The 19,747-nt window shown below is 36.6% G+C and overlaps 3 protein-coding genes across 4 annotated transcripts in view; 1 reads left to right on the top strand and 2 right to left on the bottom strand.

Annotated features, from left to right (window-relative positions):
* LOC113074027 (glutamate receptor ionotropic, NMDA 2D-like) overlaps nt 1–19,747 on the bottom strand; it is a 59,089-nt gene that overhangs the window by 21,964 nt on the left and 17,378 nt on the right. The window contains exons 3-4 of the mRNA XM_026246738.1: nt 16,273–16,876; nt 3,846–4,112 (exon numbers count right to left, since the gene is read on the bottom strand). Coding sequence (XP_026102523.1) covers nt 3,846–4,112; nt 16,273–16,824 — 819 coding nt within the window. The 5' untranslated portion in view covers nt 16,825–16,876. The remainder of the gene's footprint in view (nt 1–3,845; nt 4,113–16,272; nt 16,877–19,747) is intronic.
* Nucleotides 7,130–11,792, top strand: LOC113074028 (uncharacterized). 2 transcript variants are annotated; one of them, XM_026246739.1, is made up of 11 exons: nt 7,130–7,682; nt 8,320–8,470; nt 8,707–8,926; nt 9,039–9,312; nt 9,394–9,571; nt 9,695–9,771; nt 9,875–10,055; nt 10,191–10,439; nt 10,533–10,704; nt 11,017–11,108; nt 11,284–11,791. In XM_026246739.1, exons 1-11 carry the CDS (start codon nt 7,410–7,412, stop codon nt 11,409–11,411), a joined length of 1,995 nt encoding a protein of 664 aa, XP_026102524.1. In that variant the 5' UTR covers nt 7,130–7,409; the 3' UTR covers nt 11,412–11,791. The 2 variants fall into 2 exon arrangements, 1 of the variants encoding a protein (XP_026102524.1); XR_003280583.1 differs by having other exon boundaries at nt 7,346–7,682; nt 11,031–11,108; nt 11,284–11,792.
* On the bottom strand, nt 11,409–12,757 carry LOC113074029 (P2X purinoceptor 7-like). The gene is made up of 4 exons (XM_026246740.1): nt 12,314–12,757; nt 12,102–12,171; nt 11,816–11,970; nt 11,409–11,604 (listed from the first exon to the last, which is right to left on the bottom strand). Exons 1-4 carry the CDS (start codon nt 12,424–12,426, stop codon nt 11,442–11,444), a joined length of 501 nt encoding a protein of 166 aa, XP_026102525.1. The 5' UTR covers nt 12,427–12,757; the 3' UTR covers nt 11,409–11,441.

The raw sequence follows: 19,747 nt of genomic DNA, 5'->3' as shown, positions 1-19,747 counted from the left end.
ACGGAAGCTCTGTGTTCAAATATTTCAACTCAAGATCAATATTTTATGTCTAATTGTTTACTTATGTACTTATGCAAGTAGCCATGTAATAAGCATGGAGTCCTGATCACCCTGTCTGGGTTTATTCTGAGATAACAAATGGCTGGATGTACATTATCCCTTAGATAATATATATAATATAATTTAAAGTATAATTTAAAATTAAAAAGATGTGCAAAATAACATTTTACCACTGTTTTTAAACAATAAGTGGAAGCTTTGAATTGTAAAAAATAAATAAATTAATAAATAAAGTGATGAAAAGTTAATACATTTTTATTATTTAATCATTTAAACACTGCAATAATTATTAATATAATATCATATTTTAAATATAATGTATTTATTTTCAATTCCTATTAATAGAAATTCATGGTTATAGCATTTTTTTTATTTTTTTATTTATTGTGTCAAATTTTTGTAAGTTCAATATTTCAGGGCATGCAAGCATTTTCCCACCACTAGAATATCAATAAGAAATGCATCAGCTGACTTTGACTTCAGCGTTAATATGCTTTTTTAAATTTTTTGAGAATCATCTGCTGTTATGTTCTGTTTTTCCATACATTTGGCAAAAAGTATTTATTAATTCATTGCTTTATAACTGTAACTATAACTCTGAGGGTTAAACATGTGAAGGAGGAATGGATTATAGCTGTTTTGATAATGGAGCTTGTCGATAACATCTACACTTTCATGTACACTGTATTTTTGTAATTTGAACAGTATTTTACTGTAAATTTAGTACTGTAAAACAATTTACTGTAAACTACTGTACATTTACAGTAGTGAACTTACCCACGAAAAACTGTCCAATAGCAAAGGAAATTTCTTTTTTTCTTTTTTCTTTATTGATGGTGGAAGTAGCAGGAAAAAAGGACATAGGAGAAATGATATACCGTTAACTCAACAAAAAAGTAAGTATATTATTTCTGTTTTATGTAAAACTGAGATATTTTAAGATGTTTTCATCTGTTTACGGCAAACTGACATTATTCATCGTCTCGTTTTTCATGTCGGGAATTTTCTGACTGTCGACCGGAATGCCGCCATAATGGTGGTAATATCGACTGGTTAGTTAAATAATGTCACGTAAATTAGCCTAAATAAACTTTAGTTAAACAGAGAAACACTTTGTACATTTTGCTGCGCTTTAATGCAAGTTAGCTCATCTGGCTAGTCGTTTAATTAACCTTTACTGCGAACTACCGTGCAATACTGAGGGGTAAAGGGGCAACACTGTTTTAGTGTTTCTGTTGTAAACAGTATTTTCTAGTACTTTTTCAAATTTATAGTCTGGATGTTGTCTGCAACATCGGAGGAGTATTTTGGAGCCTCTTCATGTGGATTCCATAGTTTCGATGATTACTGGTAAGTTAATGTCAGTTACCCGACGTCAACCAGTTGAACACAGAGAAGCATAATACCTTTTCTACACTGCCTCTTTGTTGCAAGTAAGGTAATTATTTTCAAATGTAATTTAAGTTAGAAACGTGTACACCAGGGTTATTCAATGACAGTAGAAGCTCCAACCCTGATCAAACCCAACTACCTGTTATTTTCTAATTGTGTAACTTGTGTAACTTAATAAATGTAACTTCAGAGATGGTCCGTAAATTCAGTGACAGATTCAGAACATCAAGCTAACATGAAATAATGTTACTGAGGAAAACTGAGTTAAGAAACACTACTGTTCACTACTGAATATGTTCAACAAAAAAAAAGAAAAAAAAAAGAGTATGATCAGAACTAATGCTAATTTTTTATTGATTTTTATGGGGATGGGGTAATAAAAAATCATGGATTACAGTAGTGTCCTGCAATTGGATTGTTTTTTACAGGTATAAAATGTTTAAACTAAATCAAAAGAACCTCTACAGTACTGATACTGTAAATGAGAATATGGCAATAATACTGTAAAGTAAAATACGGTAAAGACATTACTGTACTGTAAATTAAAATACAGTAATACTACTGTCATCCAGCTGCCAGTAAGTTACTGTAAAATTTACAGCACTCACTTTAAAGTATGTCTGTTGGGCCCTTACTAGGGTTGTAGGGGAAACTTTCCAAAAATACCAGGAATATAAAAAAATATAAAAATCCTGTAAAGTTTCCAAAATTTCTGGAATGTTTCCTAAATTGACTGGAAATGTTCCACCCTAGCCATTACAAAAACCGAACTGACATTTAATAACTGTGAGAATTCACATTGCATCAAGCTGACCCAAATTTTTTTCCATGTTCTTTTCCATGCGGGAACTGTGACAGGCACTTTGAATGTGCTCCTGTATCATTTACTGATTAGGGTTTGAAAGTCTGGGTGCTTGGAAACTGTGGAGAATTAATCAGTCAAGTTGTTGAACATCGAGCATGTTTAATGGCATAGCCAGTCTTGTGGGGAATTGAGTTGGCCACCTTTGGTTCAGATGGAAACTGTCATTTAATGTCATGCTTCTCAGTATCATTACAGATGCCATCCCCCCTTTCGTAGGCCACGCGACCTCCTTCTCTTTGGGAGTCTTCACGTAAAGGCCAAAGAATGCAAGAGAGTGAGAGAGAGAGAAGAAAAGGAAAGAGTGGAACCAATACCTGAGTGATGAGGGAGAAGGTTAATCGAGAAATTAAGCTGGAAATATGGAGGAAGTGACTTATTGAACGCATGAGGAGCTTTACCTTATGTTGCTGATTTTGGAGTGCTGGTGAATAATTGCTCTGGGGCATTAGAGCTGTCTTTTTTTTTCTTTTTGTTGTCATATTCATATTTCTATAATTAACCAAGAATGATTTGGTAGTACAGTTGTTTAATTGTGCTGGCAGAGAAGCCACTTTGAATTAAAAAGGGGGAAAAATGAAATAAGAGCTGGTGGAGTAGGAATGATAATTCAATGAAAGGAAATTAAACCATTGAAGAGAATGAACTGGACAATCGCAACTGAGAGAAAGAGCTTCCAGTGCAGTTCACAAAATGGACTGATTTATATGGAGATTTGAAAAAAAATGAACAGATTAAACAAGAATGAAATTTGTGAAAACTTTGGAATGACCAAGTTTTTGGCTTTTAAATGTATGCTGTCCCAATAATAAATTAAAAACAGCCTCTCTCTCTAAATGATCTCGATATGATAATACTAATGTTATGACAATTACAATAAGATAAGAATAGGATCTCATTAAAAGCCTGGGATTTAAACCTGGAAATTAACATTTTGTGATTTAAATAAAATACGTAAAAATGACTTAAAAAAAAATTGGGATCTAAAAATCAGATCATAACAAAGATTTCTAGGCGTTGACCCTAGAAATAAACATTTAATGATTTAAAATGAATATATATGTGTATGAATGAATGAATTTGGAATTTTACCATTTTAGGATTTAAAAAGTAAAATAAAATAAAAATGTATAATATGGCACCATTTCAAATTAATCAAAAGTAAGTACATTTGAAACACTGGTCATGTGATTGCTTTGTACAGACAGTCTGTTGTTCTTTTTTCTATTGATGCTCAAGATGCTCTTTGATCATTCTCAGAACATGCTGGAGAACATGATCATCAGGTTTCAAACAAACTTGTTGAGGTCAAGCAGCTGCTTGAGTGCTGCTGTCATTAAAGCAAAAGAGAGACAAACCAAATCTATTCTGATATGTTTATTTTTAAACTAAAATGTTCATTAAAATATTTGTTCTGATAATAAACTTGTCAGTGAAATTTTTCAAATTGCAAAAGCACACAAGATAAAAGCATTGTTTCTAGTGGTTTCAGACCTTTGGAATCAGTTGCATTCATATTCTCACTCCTGACCTGTGCTTCATTCTCTTTGAGCAGCCTGCGTGTACGAACCCCACCCGGGTCATCAGTCAGGTTGAGCATCACCACGCTCTTTCTCTCCCAGCCGATGAAGGAGCCATCTATCATGCCTTCTACCATGGCCAGGAAGTCCTCATAGCCGTGGTGGCGTGTGGTAACCACAGAAAACACCGTCCAATCAAACTCCTCCAGAACTTCAAAAATGACATCCAGCTGCAGGCCAGTGGAGCACAAGAACTGCAAGTAGACAGAGCCGCTCTCCTGAAAGAACAAGAAAATATGGGTAAATATGGTAAAACTTTCCAACATTATATTTAGCATAAATAGTGAAACTTCTAAAAGGACTGAGGCATCACAGATTTCACTTCCCTTTCCAGCCTAAATTTTCAATGAACATCAATCATCTACAACCCCAATCTACAACATCAGGTCTTTTTCTCTTTCCTATAATTTAGCCTCTGCTTCTTAGTCATTCAGATCAGTACAGTCATTCTTGATACCCACACAAAATGACGTAAAGGATTCATTGCTATTCATAAGCCTGTGTTTCAGGTGACATTAGTGTCCTTGGCTGCTTTAGGATTCGAAACAGTCAGCTCGGCTTTGCTTCAGCTCATCTCAGCATCTTTTTTTTCTATACCCTGGAAGGTGACCATTCCACTGCACAATCGAAGAGATTTATTACTCTGACATAAAGCCGTATTTCTGATAGTGAAAAATAGCAACGCTTAGTCTGGCACTTACTAATGCATCATAATCATAATCAAATATATCAAGAATGTGGCATGACACACGTTTTCTGCCTGCTGGTGACACTGGCCATTAAAGGAGAAGTGTGTTGCCTTTATAATTGACTATATTTCTTGAAAATTCTGACGAGCTATGTCTGACCTCTGTAGATCTTTGAAGGATCATTTCTGGACAGATGTTTTGTGTATACTGCAGCTGCTAACACCTCAAATTAGATTAACTATTGTAATTGTAGTGATGTATATTACATACAGACAAAATTATGTAAATCTGCATGTTAACAGCTTTATCTGAAAAAAAAAAAAAAAAGATTAGCTTATAGAAAACATTTCAAGTGTATTTATGCTTTAGATAAGTTTACATAGAGAAGTGTGAAGTGCTCTGCAAGAATGAGGGCCTTGTGTCTGTGTGCATTTAAAACCTCTGGGTTAAATATGCCTGGATTAACTGCACAAGAATACATCATTTTTTTGTATAGCTTCATTTGCTAGGGTTGATGGGTTTACACAAACCTTCACAGTGTCAGAGCGAGCGAAATGATGTGACCATAGAAGATGGCCTCTGTTTTATTAAACAGCTGTCACTGCACACAGTTAGCATATACTGCTGACAGCTTTGTTGATCATAATGAAGGTGACCTCCTATGTCTAACAGGAGATAATGCAACATAAATTGGTGTTACATCTATTTGTGAAAGTGAATATTAGCTTATATTTTCATATGCTGAACTTGGCTTAAGCATATATTTGCTGGTCTATAACCAGTTCTGGGTAGATGACTTACAATTTGGAATCAGTAACAGATTTTGCATGACAAAAATTTTAGTCAGTAACGTAATCCATTACATTACACATTTTAGGTACTATAATCAGATTACTTTTAGATTACTTGTGACCCAACACGTTAATCTCACTGATTTTAATAGAATAATCTTGAACAATATTGATATAAAAATACAAAGAGAAAGAAAACCATTTTATTCATTATTATTAACAACATGAAGTGCATTGAACATTACATCAAGAAAGAAATTTAAAGATTTAAAGAAAAAGATTTATTAAATTATTACTATAACATATTGACTCCATTGTTATCTTTTCACAGACATTATTATTTCTGGATTTTAATTAATTTCATTTTCAAGAGCCATACTACAAATTTACAAATTTCTGAGTCATCTATATATGATTTAATTATTTAGTGACTGCAAAAACAGCCTACTCAAGTTCAGTATTAATCTATTTATTTCTAGAGTTATATAAAGATTGAAATAATACAAATTTCATGAAGTCAAATCAATGAGCTATCATCTGTGTTAAATGTGTAACCCAGCCTGCTGGGTAAACAAGCACCCCAACTTGTCAGATAAGATTAACACAGCATGTCTTCGGTCTATTATTTACTCAACATTGTGTTTAAAAACTACTCAAATTGGCTTGATTTTTGTCACTCAACACGTTATATTACATATTCATCACAACACCACACCTCAAATATGCAAAACAAGTGTTCATACAGTGTGAGCAAAGGACAAAGCCAGGCTATTACATTGAGTCTTTCAAATAATAACCAGACAGAGGAGCTGCAAACCTGGTGAGGAGAAAAATGTCACGACTGCAGAGCATTAACCAGGCATAAAGGCTCACCTCCGCTCTAAATTTAAATGAAGACTAGCTTGTAAAAGCTCAAAGAGCTTACAGTAGTACTGTAACTTGCAGCAGTGCAGCACTTTAAATGGGCCAGGTTACATTTTTCACACTTCTACATTGCCTTCAATAAATTTTATACATCGAAATTGGAGTGGGTATATGTCTTTTCTTACATTTTAATGAAAGCAAGAGGGGTGGGGGGGGGGTCATTTCAGACCTTTCTGATGTACATATTCAAAGAAAAAAATTTAATGGTATTTATAATTGATGGTGATGATGTTTTTTTAATTTACTAATAATAAAAATAATTCCTATTTTTCAACGTTTGCATTTATTTAAAACTGAAGCAATATGCAATGCTCTATTTCTTTTTTTTTTTGGTTCTTTTTTTGGGGGGAGATCGAGTGCCTGAGGTCTTTGCGTTTTCAAAAGAATCCCAGTACTAATAGACTCCAGTCTCTTCTGATGCTGCAGCTTTGATTCGGCTGAGATCAATCTACATTGAGCACTTGAAACTGGATTTGCAGCCTGCATTAAATGCATTGGAGGTGGGATGGTTTAGATTAAATTGCAAAACAATACACGGTATATTAAACACTACTAGATTAATTTCAGCTCTAAATGACCCAAGATGTAAATCTAAATAAATCTATGTAAATCTATGTGCTGATGAAGTACCTTCTGTTAGCAATTACATTCTGTCTACTTGGAGAATTGGAACAGTCTGCTCTGAAAACACTCAGTATCCATATTTTTGGAAACTTATAGATCAAATCTATACAGGTGAGAATATAAAATCAATTCTTCTTTTCCCCTCAAAAATGACCTATTTAAAGGGGTGATAAAACACGATTTCACTTTTCTAACTTTAGCTAGTGTGTAATTTTCCTGTGTGAGCATAAACAACATCTGCAAAGTTACAACGTTCAAAGTTTTAAGCAAAGGGAGATATTTGCTTTTAAAGAAATCCATTTCTAAGGACTACAGCAAACGGCCGGTAGGGACTACACGACATTCCTCCAGGGTTGCTGACGTCACTAAGCCCAATATTTACATAAACCCCTCCTCCGAGAATACTAAATTAGGTGGGGGGCGAGGCCATTTTATATTGCTGTGGAGATTGAGAGGAGTTGTTGTATGCTGGAGTATCTTTGCCGCGATGCCGACGAAACGCTGTTATTTTCATCCGGATTGCAGGTCCACTTTGTTCAGCCTTCCTAGGGACGGGGAAGTTAGGGATCAATGGTTAAAATTTATTTTTAACTCGGTCCCTCAAAATTATTACCCAAATCTCGCTCTCTGTGCTGCACATTTTACGGAGGAAAGCTTCCACAATCTTCGCGAGTTCAATGCAGGATTCGCCCAACGGCTTGTCCTGAAAGATGGAGCAGTTCCAACTTTAAAAACAGAAGCTGTTTACGGGCCACAAGCTGTAAGTATGACTTATTTTTCGTCGATGTGTTTTACTGTATTGGTTTGTATCGGCTGTATTGCTAATTGTACGTTGTATCAAGGAAGTGAACAAATAACAACGCTGTTTGGCTATGCATAGCAGTTTGTTAAATGCTTATTCATACTTAACGTTATGCGACAAACACCCTAACGTTACAAACTTTTTTCCTTAATCTCAACAACGAACTTGGAATTAGTGTATATTATTATTTGATTGGAGCGTTTATGTATTGTTTATCTACATGTTTGTTAATCTGCAGGCATGCTAAACATGGTTCTGTGTTTGATTTGGCTACTATAGTAAAGCCAATGTTTAGTGTTCGTTTTTGGTTAATAGTTATAGCGACAGATATTTGGTTATAAGCGTTCTAAAAATACAAAAGTAACGATTCCATTCAGTACCGATTACTATAGATCTTCACTGTTTAATCAAAAAAATCCCTTTGAGGACTAATATAATTTGTCAGAGCAATTATATGAAAATCTTGCTTATGAAGCTTATTTTTTGTGGTCCAATGATTACTATCCAGTAATTTTTTCCTACTATTTTACATGTCAAATGTATGTTTTAAGCTGTAATTTGAACATTGATTACATATTGTCATTATTTCTTACAGACAACATCTCAGCAGGGTGCGAGTTCCCAAGAGCTCCCCACTACATCTACACTTCATGAAGTTGGATGTCAGTCAGACCCTATAGAGACCGAAACTGTAGCCACAGAGATAAAGCCAAAGATGCGATCAGTGGGCACACAACTTTCAATGGGTACATTGAGCAGTTTCCACTTAAGGAGCAAAGATATGAAATACACACATTAAATATGTTTGTGTTACTTTATCATATGCAGTTCTAGTACATATTGTCTTTTTTATTATAATTGTTATACCGGCTACTGAAACCTATGTGTATGAGAAAGTGGCTTATGTTTCTCACTGTAAAAAAAATTGTAATAGCATGACCGATGGTTATGAGTAATTGTATTTTTTACTTTTTTTTTGTAGGCATTCAGGCAATATATTATGGTCATGATGTGGGCACCCAAACAACTGACATGTTTCCTGATGTGCAGCTGTCTTCAACACCAGTAAGGGGCTCAGTCTTCAGGCCCAGTAAGAGACCTCGTCTGGTGTTCGATGAGGAAGAAGAATCAGAATTAAATGTCGAACCCACTGATTCCACATATAACCCAGATTCTGTTGTCACTGAAGAATCAGAATTGGCGTAAGATATAAATACATATTTACGCACTTTTTTACTAATACATTTGTGTTTAAAAATATATATAAAACATGAAAGCAACTTCCTAATATTTATTCTTTTTATATCGCCTTAGGATAGATCCACAGCCCGACCACAGCGATAACAAATACATTGTTTTTGAAAGCTGTCTTCGAGAGCTGTTTGTGTCCTGTCCAATTTGTAAGACAAAGTGTGTTGTCCAGAGCAGACGAAGGAGGACTTTTGTTGCATTCACCCAGCTTTGTGAAAAGTGTAACTACTACAGACAGTGGCAGAGCCAGCCCATTGTTGGGAGTACCCCACTTGGAAACCTGCTATTGTCTGCTGCAACGTATTTTACCGGTGGATCTTTTAAACAACTAGAGAAGGTATTACAATTTACAATAAAATTCACAAAAAATACTGTGTTGTTTCAGTATGTATGTACTGTATGATTTCTATGTTAATAGATTTTCAAAGCCATGAAGCTCCAGATGATGCATTTCGTAACTTTTAGGATTCATGCCAGGAATTTCATTGAGCCTACCATAATACACCAGTGGAACCAAGATCAACTAAATCTTATAAGACAGCTGCAAGAGGGAGGAAATGTTGCTGTGGCTGGAGATATGCGTGCTGACACGCCAGGTACGTTTAGAGTATATTTGAAAAAATCACAGCGTTTATTTTATAGTCTTTGAGTTCTCCTAAAATATTATGATACTGATGTTCTCAGTAATGTTCTATATCTGATTATGATGTTTACAATAGGACACTCAGCAAAATTTGGCAGCTACACCATTTTGCACATGGAAACCAACAAAATTCTGGATCTTCAACTAGTTCAGGTTAGTAATTAAGCATTTAAAAAAGTGTTACATTTTCTTTTATCTGTTATTGTTTATACTCTACTCTTTTTGTACATTTGAAATGTTGTGTACCCAACAACAGAGCAATGAGGTTGGTGGCAGTTATCATATGGAAAAGGTGGGATTGAAGCGTTGTCTTGATAAGCTGGAGTCTAATGGTTTAGCTGTTGACTACATCGTCACCGATCGCCATCCGCAGATTCAGAAGTACCTGAGGGACCGCAATATCACTCAGTTCTATGACGTGTGGCACTTTGAGAAAGGTAATTATTTATCTTTGTATTATTAATTGATACTTATTCAGTTAATTGTTAAACCTAACATGTACATTTTTATTTTTGGGGTAATTTGATTTTCTTGAAATAATGATTGTACAACCAAGCTTTTACTTTGTACAGGTTTATCTAAGAAACTTGACAAACTTTCAAAGATGAAGGACTGTGAGGTGCTGAAAAAATGGTTGCACAGCATCAAAAACCATGTTTACTGGAGTGCGATTTCCTCTGAGTCTGGGCCAGAAAAGGTGGCGAAGTGGAATTCACTGCAGAACCACATACAAAATGTACATGTTCATGAGAACCACCTCTTCCCCAAGTGTGAACACCCAGACAAAGTTTCCAGGGATCCAAAAAAATGGTTCCAACCAGGTATGACTGTATAGAGAGACAAAAGACAATAGAATGACAGTAAAATAGTAAAATTATGAAGATTTTCTTCATATTTTATCTGTTTGGCTACAGGATCAATAGCGCTCCATAAAGTGGAAAAGCTATTATACAACAAGAGAGTTCTCAAGGATATAGAAAAGCTCAGCCACAACTTTCAGACGTCATCACTGGAGGCTTTCCACAGTCTGATTTTGCGTTTTGCCCCAAAGAACGTGATTTTCCCTTTCATAGGAATGTTGTGCAGGTAATAATCTTTGACATGTTCAGTAATATTTGTAAACATTGTTTCTAACAATTGTTATGGAAATGTTTTTTTATTCATTATTTTATTAATATTAATAATCTAGCAGAGATATAAAGAGATCGAGAGCCTCCCATCTTGGCGAGCACTCTCACATTCTCTTGACTGACTGTGCGACTGTGAGCCTTTCTTGCAAGAAAGAAACCATTATAATCATTGATTGAACATTTGTCTCTTATTCTGAATTGTTTGTTTATTTGTCACAACACAGTCTACTAATCTTTTCATATTTTATGGACTGTGCACTGATTACAGGCTGTATCTTGCAGCGATGCACTATAATGAAAATGCTAACCGTGAGCAGGCAACAACAACAGCAAAGCCAGTGAAAATAGAACCAACATACAGTAAGTTGTAAAATGTTTTATTAACAATAATATAAAAAAAGCTATAATAAGATAAATATAAGCTTACAAAAAATATTTATGAATATTACACAAATGTTAATTATAAAACAAAGGTAGATTATTTATCAGTAATTATATAAACCCATAGAGGGACTCTGACTTCTGTTTTTTACAGACCATATCGATGACCTTATGAGCCTTCTGTTACATAAAGTCTTTGTGGACCCCAAGCCATATGCGGAAGAGCTGCATGCAATCCCCATTCCACCTCCTCTGTCATCACAGTATGAAAAACCTTCATAGAAGAGGTGATTGCCCAGCGTGTGTCACGATTCAGTCGAGGGGTGGCCGGAACCCAACATACTGTCCCGCTGGATCAGGAAACTGTAGGCGGATCCGGTTAACAACACATGAGGGGATGACAACCCTCACACTACGTCCTAGGTAGCCCCAGCACCAGCTGACAAAGCTGCGATAGGCCAGATAACGGAAGCGCCTATGGCAGGAACAGAAAACGTCAATATTAAAACCAGTGGTATATTGGAAACATGTATATGTGATGTGAAAATATGTTTGATAAAAATTGATATTTTGATTTAATTTTTTTCTTTGAATAACATGTCTTGTGTAAATATATATTGTATCTATTGTCTTTTATTTATATTATTTTACACAACATAATTTCATAAAATGTAATAAATACTTACTCCTCTTCATTTCTGCGTCTCACTGGTCCATAGTCGGCTCTGTAAATATTATTGATATTTTGCAAAGTATACGGATTTAAGCAGTTTGGTTCAAAACCTGGATGCTCAACCATACATTTAGGAGGGTCTGGAACCTCCATCATTCGTTTTACAACCTAAACAGTAATGTAAGACAATGAGAACATACTCTACAATTAACCTATGTTCATCTTTTAAATATGAAAAAAGGATTATACAGAACTATTAACACGTTATGCATAATTTTGGTACTAGCTTATTACACTACCTTCTGTATTTCTTTGCAGCAGATGTTTTCCTCTTCAGTTGGCATTTTTGCACAGTTATTACATGTACACCTAATAAAATATATATATATTTTAAATAAAAAAGGTTCTTGAACACTTTTGTTAATAGACAAACACTTATTATTGTTATAAATTCAACATCAACTATTATAATTAGTACAATTAAATAACAGCGTATCTAAAAAAAGCATACCATTCTGAAACGTCATTTAACAGCCGTTCTTGAACAGGAAATGCTCCATCATCTTCATCAAAATTTTCTGGGTCCGATTCGGGCTCAAATTGGTATGGTTTTATTGACGCCATTGTTTCTAATACCCCCAAAGCACTGACTACTGGTAAAGGTAAGGGGCGTGACGTTACCGAAAAACACAGTGTGTTGTGATTCGCTAGGCGGTTAGCGAATCACAACACACTGGGGCAGCTAACCAATCTGAGCCCATTGCCATTTTTGTGGGACTGGCTTCATGGAACCCGGAAACCATCAGACCGTTTTACATGGAGGGACGGAGCAGTGTAGAGTAAAGGTAAAATATATGAAAAATAATGCATTTTTTTAAAAAACGAAGCATGAACATATGTTACAGTGCACCCCACGAACACAATCAAGCCTTCGAAAAACCGTGTTTTACCACCCCTTTAAATGCGAGAGGAAACATTTCTTTCATATGAACTATTGTTTTAGGAGTGGAAATTTAGATCCTTTGTGTCAATTTATCCCACATATCACATATAGATAACCGAAGTGTCTAACAATTTAAATGGGTTGACTTCTTTGAGGAACACTTCAAAAGCTTTGCCCACTTGTAATATGATGTCAGAGCCTTCGAAATGACTGGATTCCACAATGATAGATTTAATGCTGTTGCTAGGGAGATCTGAAAGTCTTTAGGATGTACTGCAGTGTTGCATGACTGTCACATATTTTATAGCTTTGCATAGCTCTGCATTGCAATTGTGTAGCATCCGGATCCTGCTGGTTTCATATGCGCACACTGTGCTTGAACCGGAAGTTGTTCATGTGCTAGTTTGTGCCCCCGAGACAGCAGTAATTGTCTGTACTGTGGCATATTGAGGTCCAGATGGACCAAGATATTTTACTTCATTTAAAAGCTTTTAGAAAATAAAAGACCCTGGAAGGCTATAGGTCTAAAAATTACACCGAAAATCTGCTTAAAACAGAATTAATGTGCAATTTTACATTTATTTTTCATTCTTTTTGGAAGGAGAGCGAGTGGCTGAGGTATTTTTGTTTTTAAAAGAATCCCAGTACTAACAGACTTCTGATGCCACAGCTTTGATTTGGCTGAAATCAATCTACATTTAACACTTGAAACTGGATTTTCAGCATTACATTTTGCAGCTGTGATGAGTGCCAAAATAGTGTCTGAATCATCTACTTTCTTCTCACATTGAAATATTTAACCACATGATCTAATTAATTACTGGCCTAATTAAACCAGTTAAGAGACTCCTTTGTGCCATGCTCTGGTTGGTGGTTTGTGAAGAGGTAAAATAAGTCTCTGGAGACATGCCCTGCGAGAGAGTTAACTCCATGGCTCCAAACCCACGCTCTCTCCAATTCGCAACACATGAGCTTTTCTAAGTGTAGTTAATTAAAGCAAATGAAAATGTAATGTAATATTTTTCCACAGGAGAGAAATGCGGTGGCGGAGAGGCTGTCTCCCGAGTGTGAATTAAACAACATAGGTAGCCTGAAACTTATTCGAGTTTAATTGGTCATCTTAATTATGTGGAAATCTTATTAAGTAGTAAGACACACTGAATTTTTTTGTCCACCGTCACACGTGAGTGGCAGATCCCGGTTTGCTCGGAATGAATAGTTTAAGTAGGGATTTTTCCAAACAAGCCTTGTTCAAAAGGAGAAGAAAATAAAAGTGCAAAACAGACAGAGATTTTAAATATTGTAAATCCAGGGCACGTGTTGACAGCATAATGCTTAAGTGACTAAAGAGACTTTCAAAAGGCACCTGACTGAGTCATTTCAGCACATAATAGATGTGCTGGATGTGTTTGTGTAAGAATAATACCTCCACACTGTAAACACAGTGGGTACAAAACCATCTTCACGTGATTTTCAGTTACTGATGGCACCTTACTTTGAAAAATGCAATGTCAACTTAATACTGTACATACTAGTTTACATTTAGGCTTTAAGCCGTTTTCTTTGGAATTCAGCAAATCAAATCCTGACAATCACTAAAATGTATCCTGAAATCTCCTACCTGACACCCCAAGGCTCTATTAACAATCTGGGAGTGGCCAACACCTTTTCAACCAATCAGAAATCCTCTCTGCATCTGCCATTCTGAAATGTTTTTGGAGAGTGGATACAACTTTGGAGGGCAAAAGGTACAAATTTCTCGAGACCTGGTCGAATGATGGAACATCACTTTCGCAAACCTCTGTCCTTCTCCCTCTAAGCCAAAATGTACATAAATTCCAGTATGCATAGATGATGTAATAAAAAAAAATTACCTACCATAACATTAGTAAAACATTTTACTGTTGTACACAGGCCTCTTACACAACCGGTTTTTTTTTTTTTTTTTTTGTTTACTAGTGCTTAATACTTTGAATAATTACCCACTGTTTCACTAAAATTAGAAGAGGCTTATCTGGGGACAGCTCAGTGCTTTTCCAGGCTGCTGAGAGCGGTGTACGTCGGGAGAACAACTGTGTTCATGGCTGAAAAATGACCAAATTACTATTACCTTATTATCTCTGGGGGAAAGTGTTTTTGTGCATTCCAGAAAAGAAAAAAGAAAAAAAAGAATTAGGTCTAAAGAAAATGGTAATGGGGTCTGTCTAGCCAAGTTAGCACCAGCTGCTAGATGGGGGCAGTCAAAAAGTGTTTAGCAAAACAAATAAAGTTGGAGGCATGACATACACCTTGATGTAAAATAAAATAAATAAATAAATAATTATAACACAAAGTTTAAATGAAGTAAAAATCAGCAACCAGTGGAACCAAATAAATAAGAGACAAATATAAAAAAAAATATTATTATCTAATTCACCTTAGATAAATGATAAAGATCAAAAGGCTTTTCAAAATCCAAAATTTTGTCAAATGCTTTTGTATTTCATTTTGAAACAAAATCTTACGTCATCAACTTGTCCGTCTCACCTCACTCTTCTTGTCAGTCAGCTCAACTCACTCTCCTCACAAGATAAAACATTTGGCTCCAGCAGCTTATCTATGATGCAACTGTCATTTGGCACGTTCAGATTTTAACTTTAGTGTTTGTTCTCTAACTAAATTATTTTTACTATTCTAAAATTCAAAATGACAGTGGGCAAGTGACGTAACCGGTTTTACAGCTTAACAAGGGTAACACCGTCAACACCAACTATCAAAAAAACCTAGTGTGAACCCAGTCCTGCAGCCAATTTTAAAGATTTCACTGGTCATGTCAATCACAGCATTGATTGCCTACACAACACTGGAAAAAATATTAACCCCTAACCTTAACCTACACCTTAACCTTAAATATACTGTAGTGTTGGTAGCATATCCTAATAGACAGAATTACCGTTTGTATGCTATCAATTCTATAAAGCCTTTTCTTGACACGTGCATGACTGCATGACTGAATTGACCAATGAAATCGGCTGTGGTTTAAAAAATACTCCAGCCAAAACTTCGCTTTGAAACTTACACATGAAATGAATCAGAGGCACAGGGTTTTACAAACTTGTTGCATGAGTTTCACAAAGCACTTACATCACGCCTCACAGAGTGCTGACAGTTGGCTAGAAGCTATGGTTCATAGTTGTAAAATATTAATATTTTTCCCTCACACACACCTATCGTTCCATTTCAGAAGACTGGTTCACCAACTGGGGTCGTACCACTGTGTTTATACTGTGTGGTTTTTTAAGTGTCAACTTTGAGGTACCGACAAAAGATGGACTCATATACTCACAAAGATGGATTATATTCCCTAAAATATCCATGTGAGTTCCACATAAGTAAGAAAATCATATACATCTGGATGAATAAATAATTAAGATAATTATTTCTGGTTAGAGAAACCATTTATCTTGTTTGGGGAAATCACATCTAATATATCAAATATATGAAGAACCATTAAATCTTATGCAACATGAATGAATCTTAACTCTTACCTGTGGCTCCCTCCCCAAGCCAGCCCCTCCACCAACGGCAATCACAGGCACTCCTGTTTGGGCCGAGACAAATTCCAGCATAGGTGCTAATGGTGCCCGGTTGGGCGGTGGCGGCTTCTCTTCCTCAAACACAAGGCCTTGTAGTGGAGTGGTAGCCAGTAACTCACACAACTGTAGCAAGAGGCTCCCAGGACTGCTCTCGTTCACGGCCAGCCAGATCACGTTCGCGGGTCCCCATGGCGTCATCACGCTCTCTCCCACTTGTCCTGACCAGGCCCGACTCAGAAAACCTGTCCCCGAGTTGCTGCTGCTTGGCCCGGCACCAGAGCCGGACCCTGTCGAAGAGGCACCGCCCACACCCCCCACCCCGGCACTCGTTTCCGGGAGGTGGGAGGAGCCGGAGTGGACTACAGCGATGTTGACTCCGCCCGAAGCCCCTCCAGAGTCCCTCTCTCTCTCCCGGGGGCGGAGCAGCAGTGGGGGTGAGGGCTGGGCCGGCCCAGTGCACGCCAGCACAGCCAATAAGAACGAAAGGGCAGGCCTTGCCGCCATGACACAGCCAAAGAGTCACTTGGGTGGGTAGGGTTTTATGCAGGAACGAGACCTTGAGGGAGAAAAGAAAGAAGGACTGTTAGAAACAACATAACTGAAGTGAACAAAGGGAAAACATGAAAGGCAAGCCATCACCATACGGTCCATTAGCATCAATTAGGACACCACCAGATACCAAGATACATTAACCCCGGCAGCGGTATTTTTAGTCTGCATAGGGATTGGAGAAGAAAGCTAACTTGTCTCACCTGCCTGAACCCCACCATTGCCCAGGGAATATGGGAAATCATTACTTCTCTTGCACTGATTCATGCATTAGATCTTTCAATGCAGGAGAGAGTTTCGATTCTCTGCATTTAATCTGCCTGGTCGTAAAGCGTCCATCCCTGCCTGGGTAGGTCCAGAACAGACTGAGTAAATAAAAGTGGATATAAAGAAGAAGAGAGGGGATGAGGTCGCCCTCCGCACCTTTTGTTTGTGTTCCTCACAATGAGAAAAAAAAGCAAGAGCACACAAGAACAAGAGAGGGAGGGAGAGACGGCACGCTTGTGCTGATACAAATGGAAGGCCCTTGTAAGTGCCAGCAACACCATGAATCATTTTCTAGTCACTTTGTACACCAGCCATCAAAACCTACCCACCCATCCCTCTGCCTTAGCTGTAGATGTGAATGTACACACTCTCTTTAATTAACCTCCCACTAAACACACTTATTTACACACAACTACCTGTACGTGAGTGCACAGACAGGCAATAGTGTGATATACCATTTTATGTATAGCACAAACATACCTATACTAGCTCTAATGTGCATATTAAGTAATGCACTGACTCAGGGCTTGGCAGCATATTCACACACCCACAAACGCAAAAGCACATCTATCTCGCTATCATACTGGCTACGTTTCAGTCTGCTAATGTCATAGCTTTGAACCAGAAGGCATGCTGACGTCATAATTTCTTCTCTCATTTAGCTCCTTCTCTCTCCTCCATTAATTCTCTTTGTGTTTTTTTTTTTGTTTTTTTTTTGACACTGGGAAAAAGACACACAGAATGGGGGATTAAGACTTGGGAAAGCAAGATCCGTTTGGGAAAGACCAATGGTGGGGGAGGGGGGTATTGGGGGAAAAAAATGAAAGAGATCTGGACATTTGGATGGAAGCAGGGCGTGTGAAGTGGGAATAAAGAGAAGGGGTGGAAATGATGGGAGCAAAGGAGGTAAAAAGAGAAATATTTAAGAGTGAGTTCAATAAACGTAAAAGGACAGATGCCTAGAAGGGAGTTTTGAGTAAAACCAAAAGAACCTATCAGAGGGTCTGCTGCATAATTCAGCACATCATTACTGCATTCACACTGGCCTACAAGCAAAGACTGCAGTGGCGAGAAAGTGAGAAACACTGCGGACAAAATGGAAGAACACAAACAAAATTTATTTGAGTCTTGTGTTATTATGACCTGTGCACATTACTTCAAGTGGATGTCAGGCTTTTGAAAAGGGCTATATGTTTCAGCTCTCATTCATTGTGTTGAAAACCAAAGGGACTGTAGACCAGAGAAGGTGACTTCTTTGTACATCAAGCATAAAAATCCATTAAAATTTGAACTCCGCTTCAAAGAAATACGTAATGGAGGAATAAGAAAACAATAACCCGTACAGTAGACCGAGTCTAGATATGAACATCTGTTCTGGATAGTTAACTATGATTATAAATGAAGCTGTGGCGGTATAAAGCACCTTATGTTTGATTAATATGGGTTATTAGTAAGAGAGCGCAAAAAAAAAAAAAAAAAAAAAAAACCTTAGGAAGAGTAGGAAGTCCAACAAACACCTCAGGCAAAATCATCAGAATCATCAGGCGGTAATGCATTACATGTAACGAGAGTTACATTATCAGATTACTATTTGTCAAGTACTAGTCAAGTAATGCATTATTTTAATCTAATATCTAAGCTATTTTTTCAAAAAGTAACAGCAGTTACTTAGTCTCTCATGTATTGACTGATAGCTCTCGTGTCCTCATGTTGAGAGAAATCAGGAGCAAGTGCAGAGGTGTTGTGTGCACTGTGTGAATATGATGTTACTGTAGTTCTAGACTAAATGTCAACATGTATTTACTCATCTCACTCGCACAAAATCTGATTCAGTATTCCTCAAAATTAATAAAAACAATCAAATGCAAACTCAGGACACGACTCAATAACGTTCCATAAAAAGCAACTAAGTAATGTAGTTTTAGTTACTAAGTAATATTAGTTACTTTTTAAGGAAGTAACGCAATATTGAAATGCATTACTTTTAAAAGTAAATTTCCCCAACACTGCTTCTAAACATGCAGTAAATTGAAAAGGAGGTTAAATATTTGAGAGGTTAAATATCTAGGCACTATAGATATTTCCAAATGTGTTTTTTTTTTCAATCCCAGACTAACATGGCAATGTAATTAAGGGCAATTATGAACCCTGCAAAGGTACAAAAGTAAAAAAAAATGTTCCGATTTGTTTGATGCAAAAGTCTGGTTTGTTTATACCAAAGAACTGCATGACTTCTCATGAAAATTAGTTTGAGGGTTCTTGTCATCTAGGCCAGTGGCTGTGCCTTAAGGAGGTGTGCAGCACGACTCTTGAAAACATATATATTTTATTTTTAATATGCAAAAATAATGAAGACATTTACTTCAAGATGTTACTTCATTCAAATAGTTATTGTTCTAGGTCTCATTTATAAAATTTTATTTTTAATTTTAAATATACATTCATGCATCTAAAAGACTCCTGCATAGCCAGCACTGTTACATCAGTAGTGCAGAATGTGAATAAGTAATGTTCGCTTGTGCTGATACAGTATACCCACAAGTCCGTATAACACAATTTTACTCTGGGCAAAAACCAAGCCGATCGACAAAATGGCAAGATGATAGTCTGT

Source organism: Carassius auratus, unplaced genomic scaffold, assembly GCF_003368295.1.
Source record: "Carassius auratus strain Wakin unplaced genomic scaffold, ASM336829v1 scaf_tig00013472, whole genome shotgun sequence".
Lineage (NCBI taxonomy): Eukaryota > Metazoa > Chordata > Actinopteri > Cypriniformes > Cyprinidae > Carassius > Carassius auratus.
The sequence above is the reverse complement of the archived record's forward strand: the minus strand, read 5'-3'. Positions and strand labels throughout refer to the sequence as shown.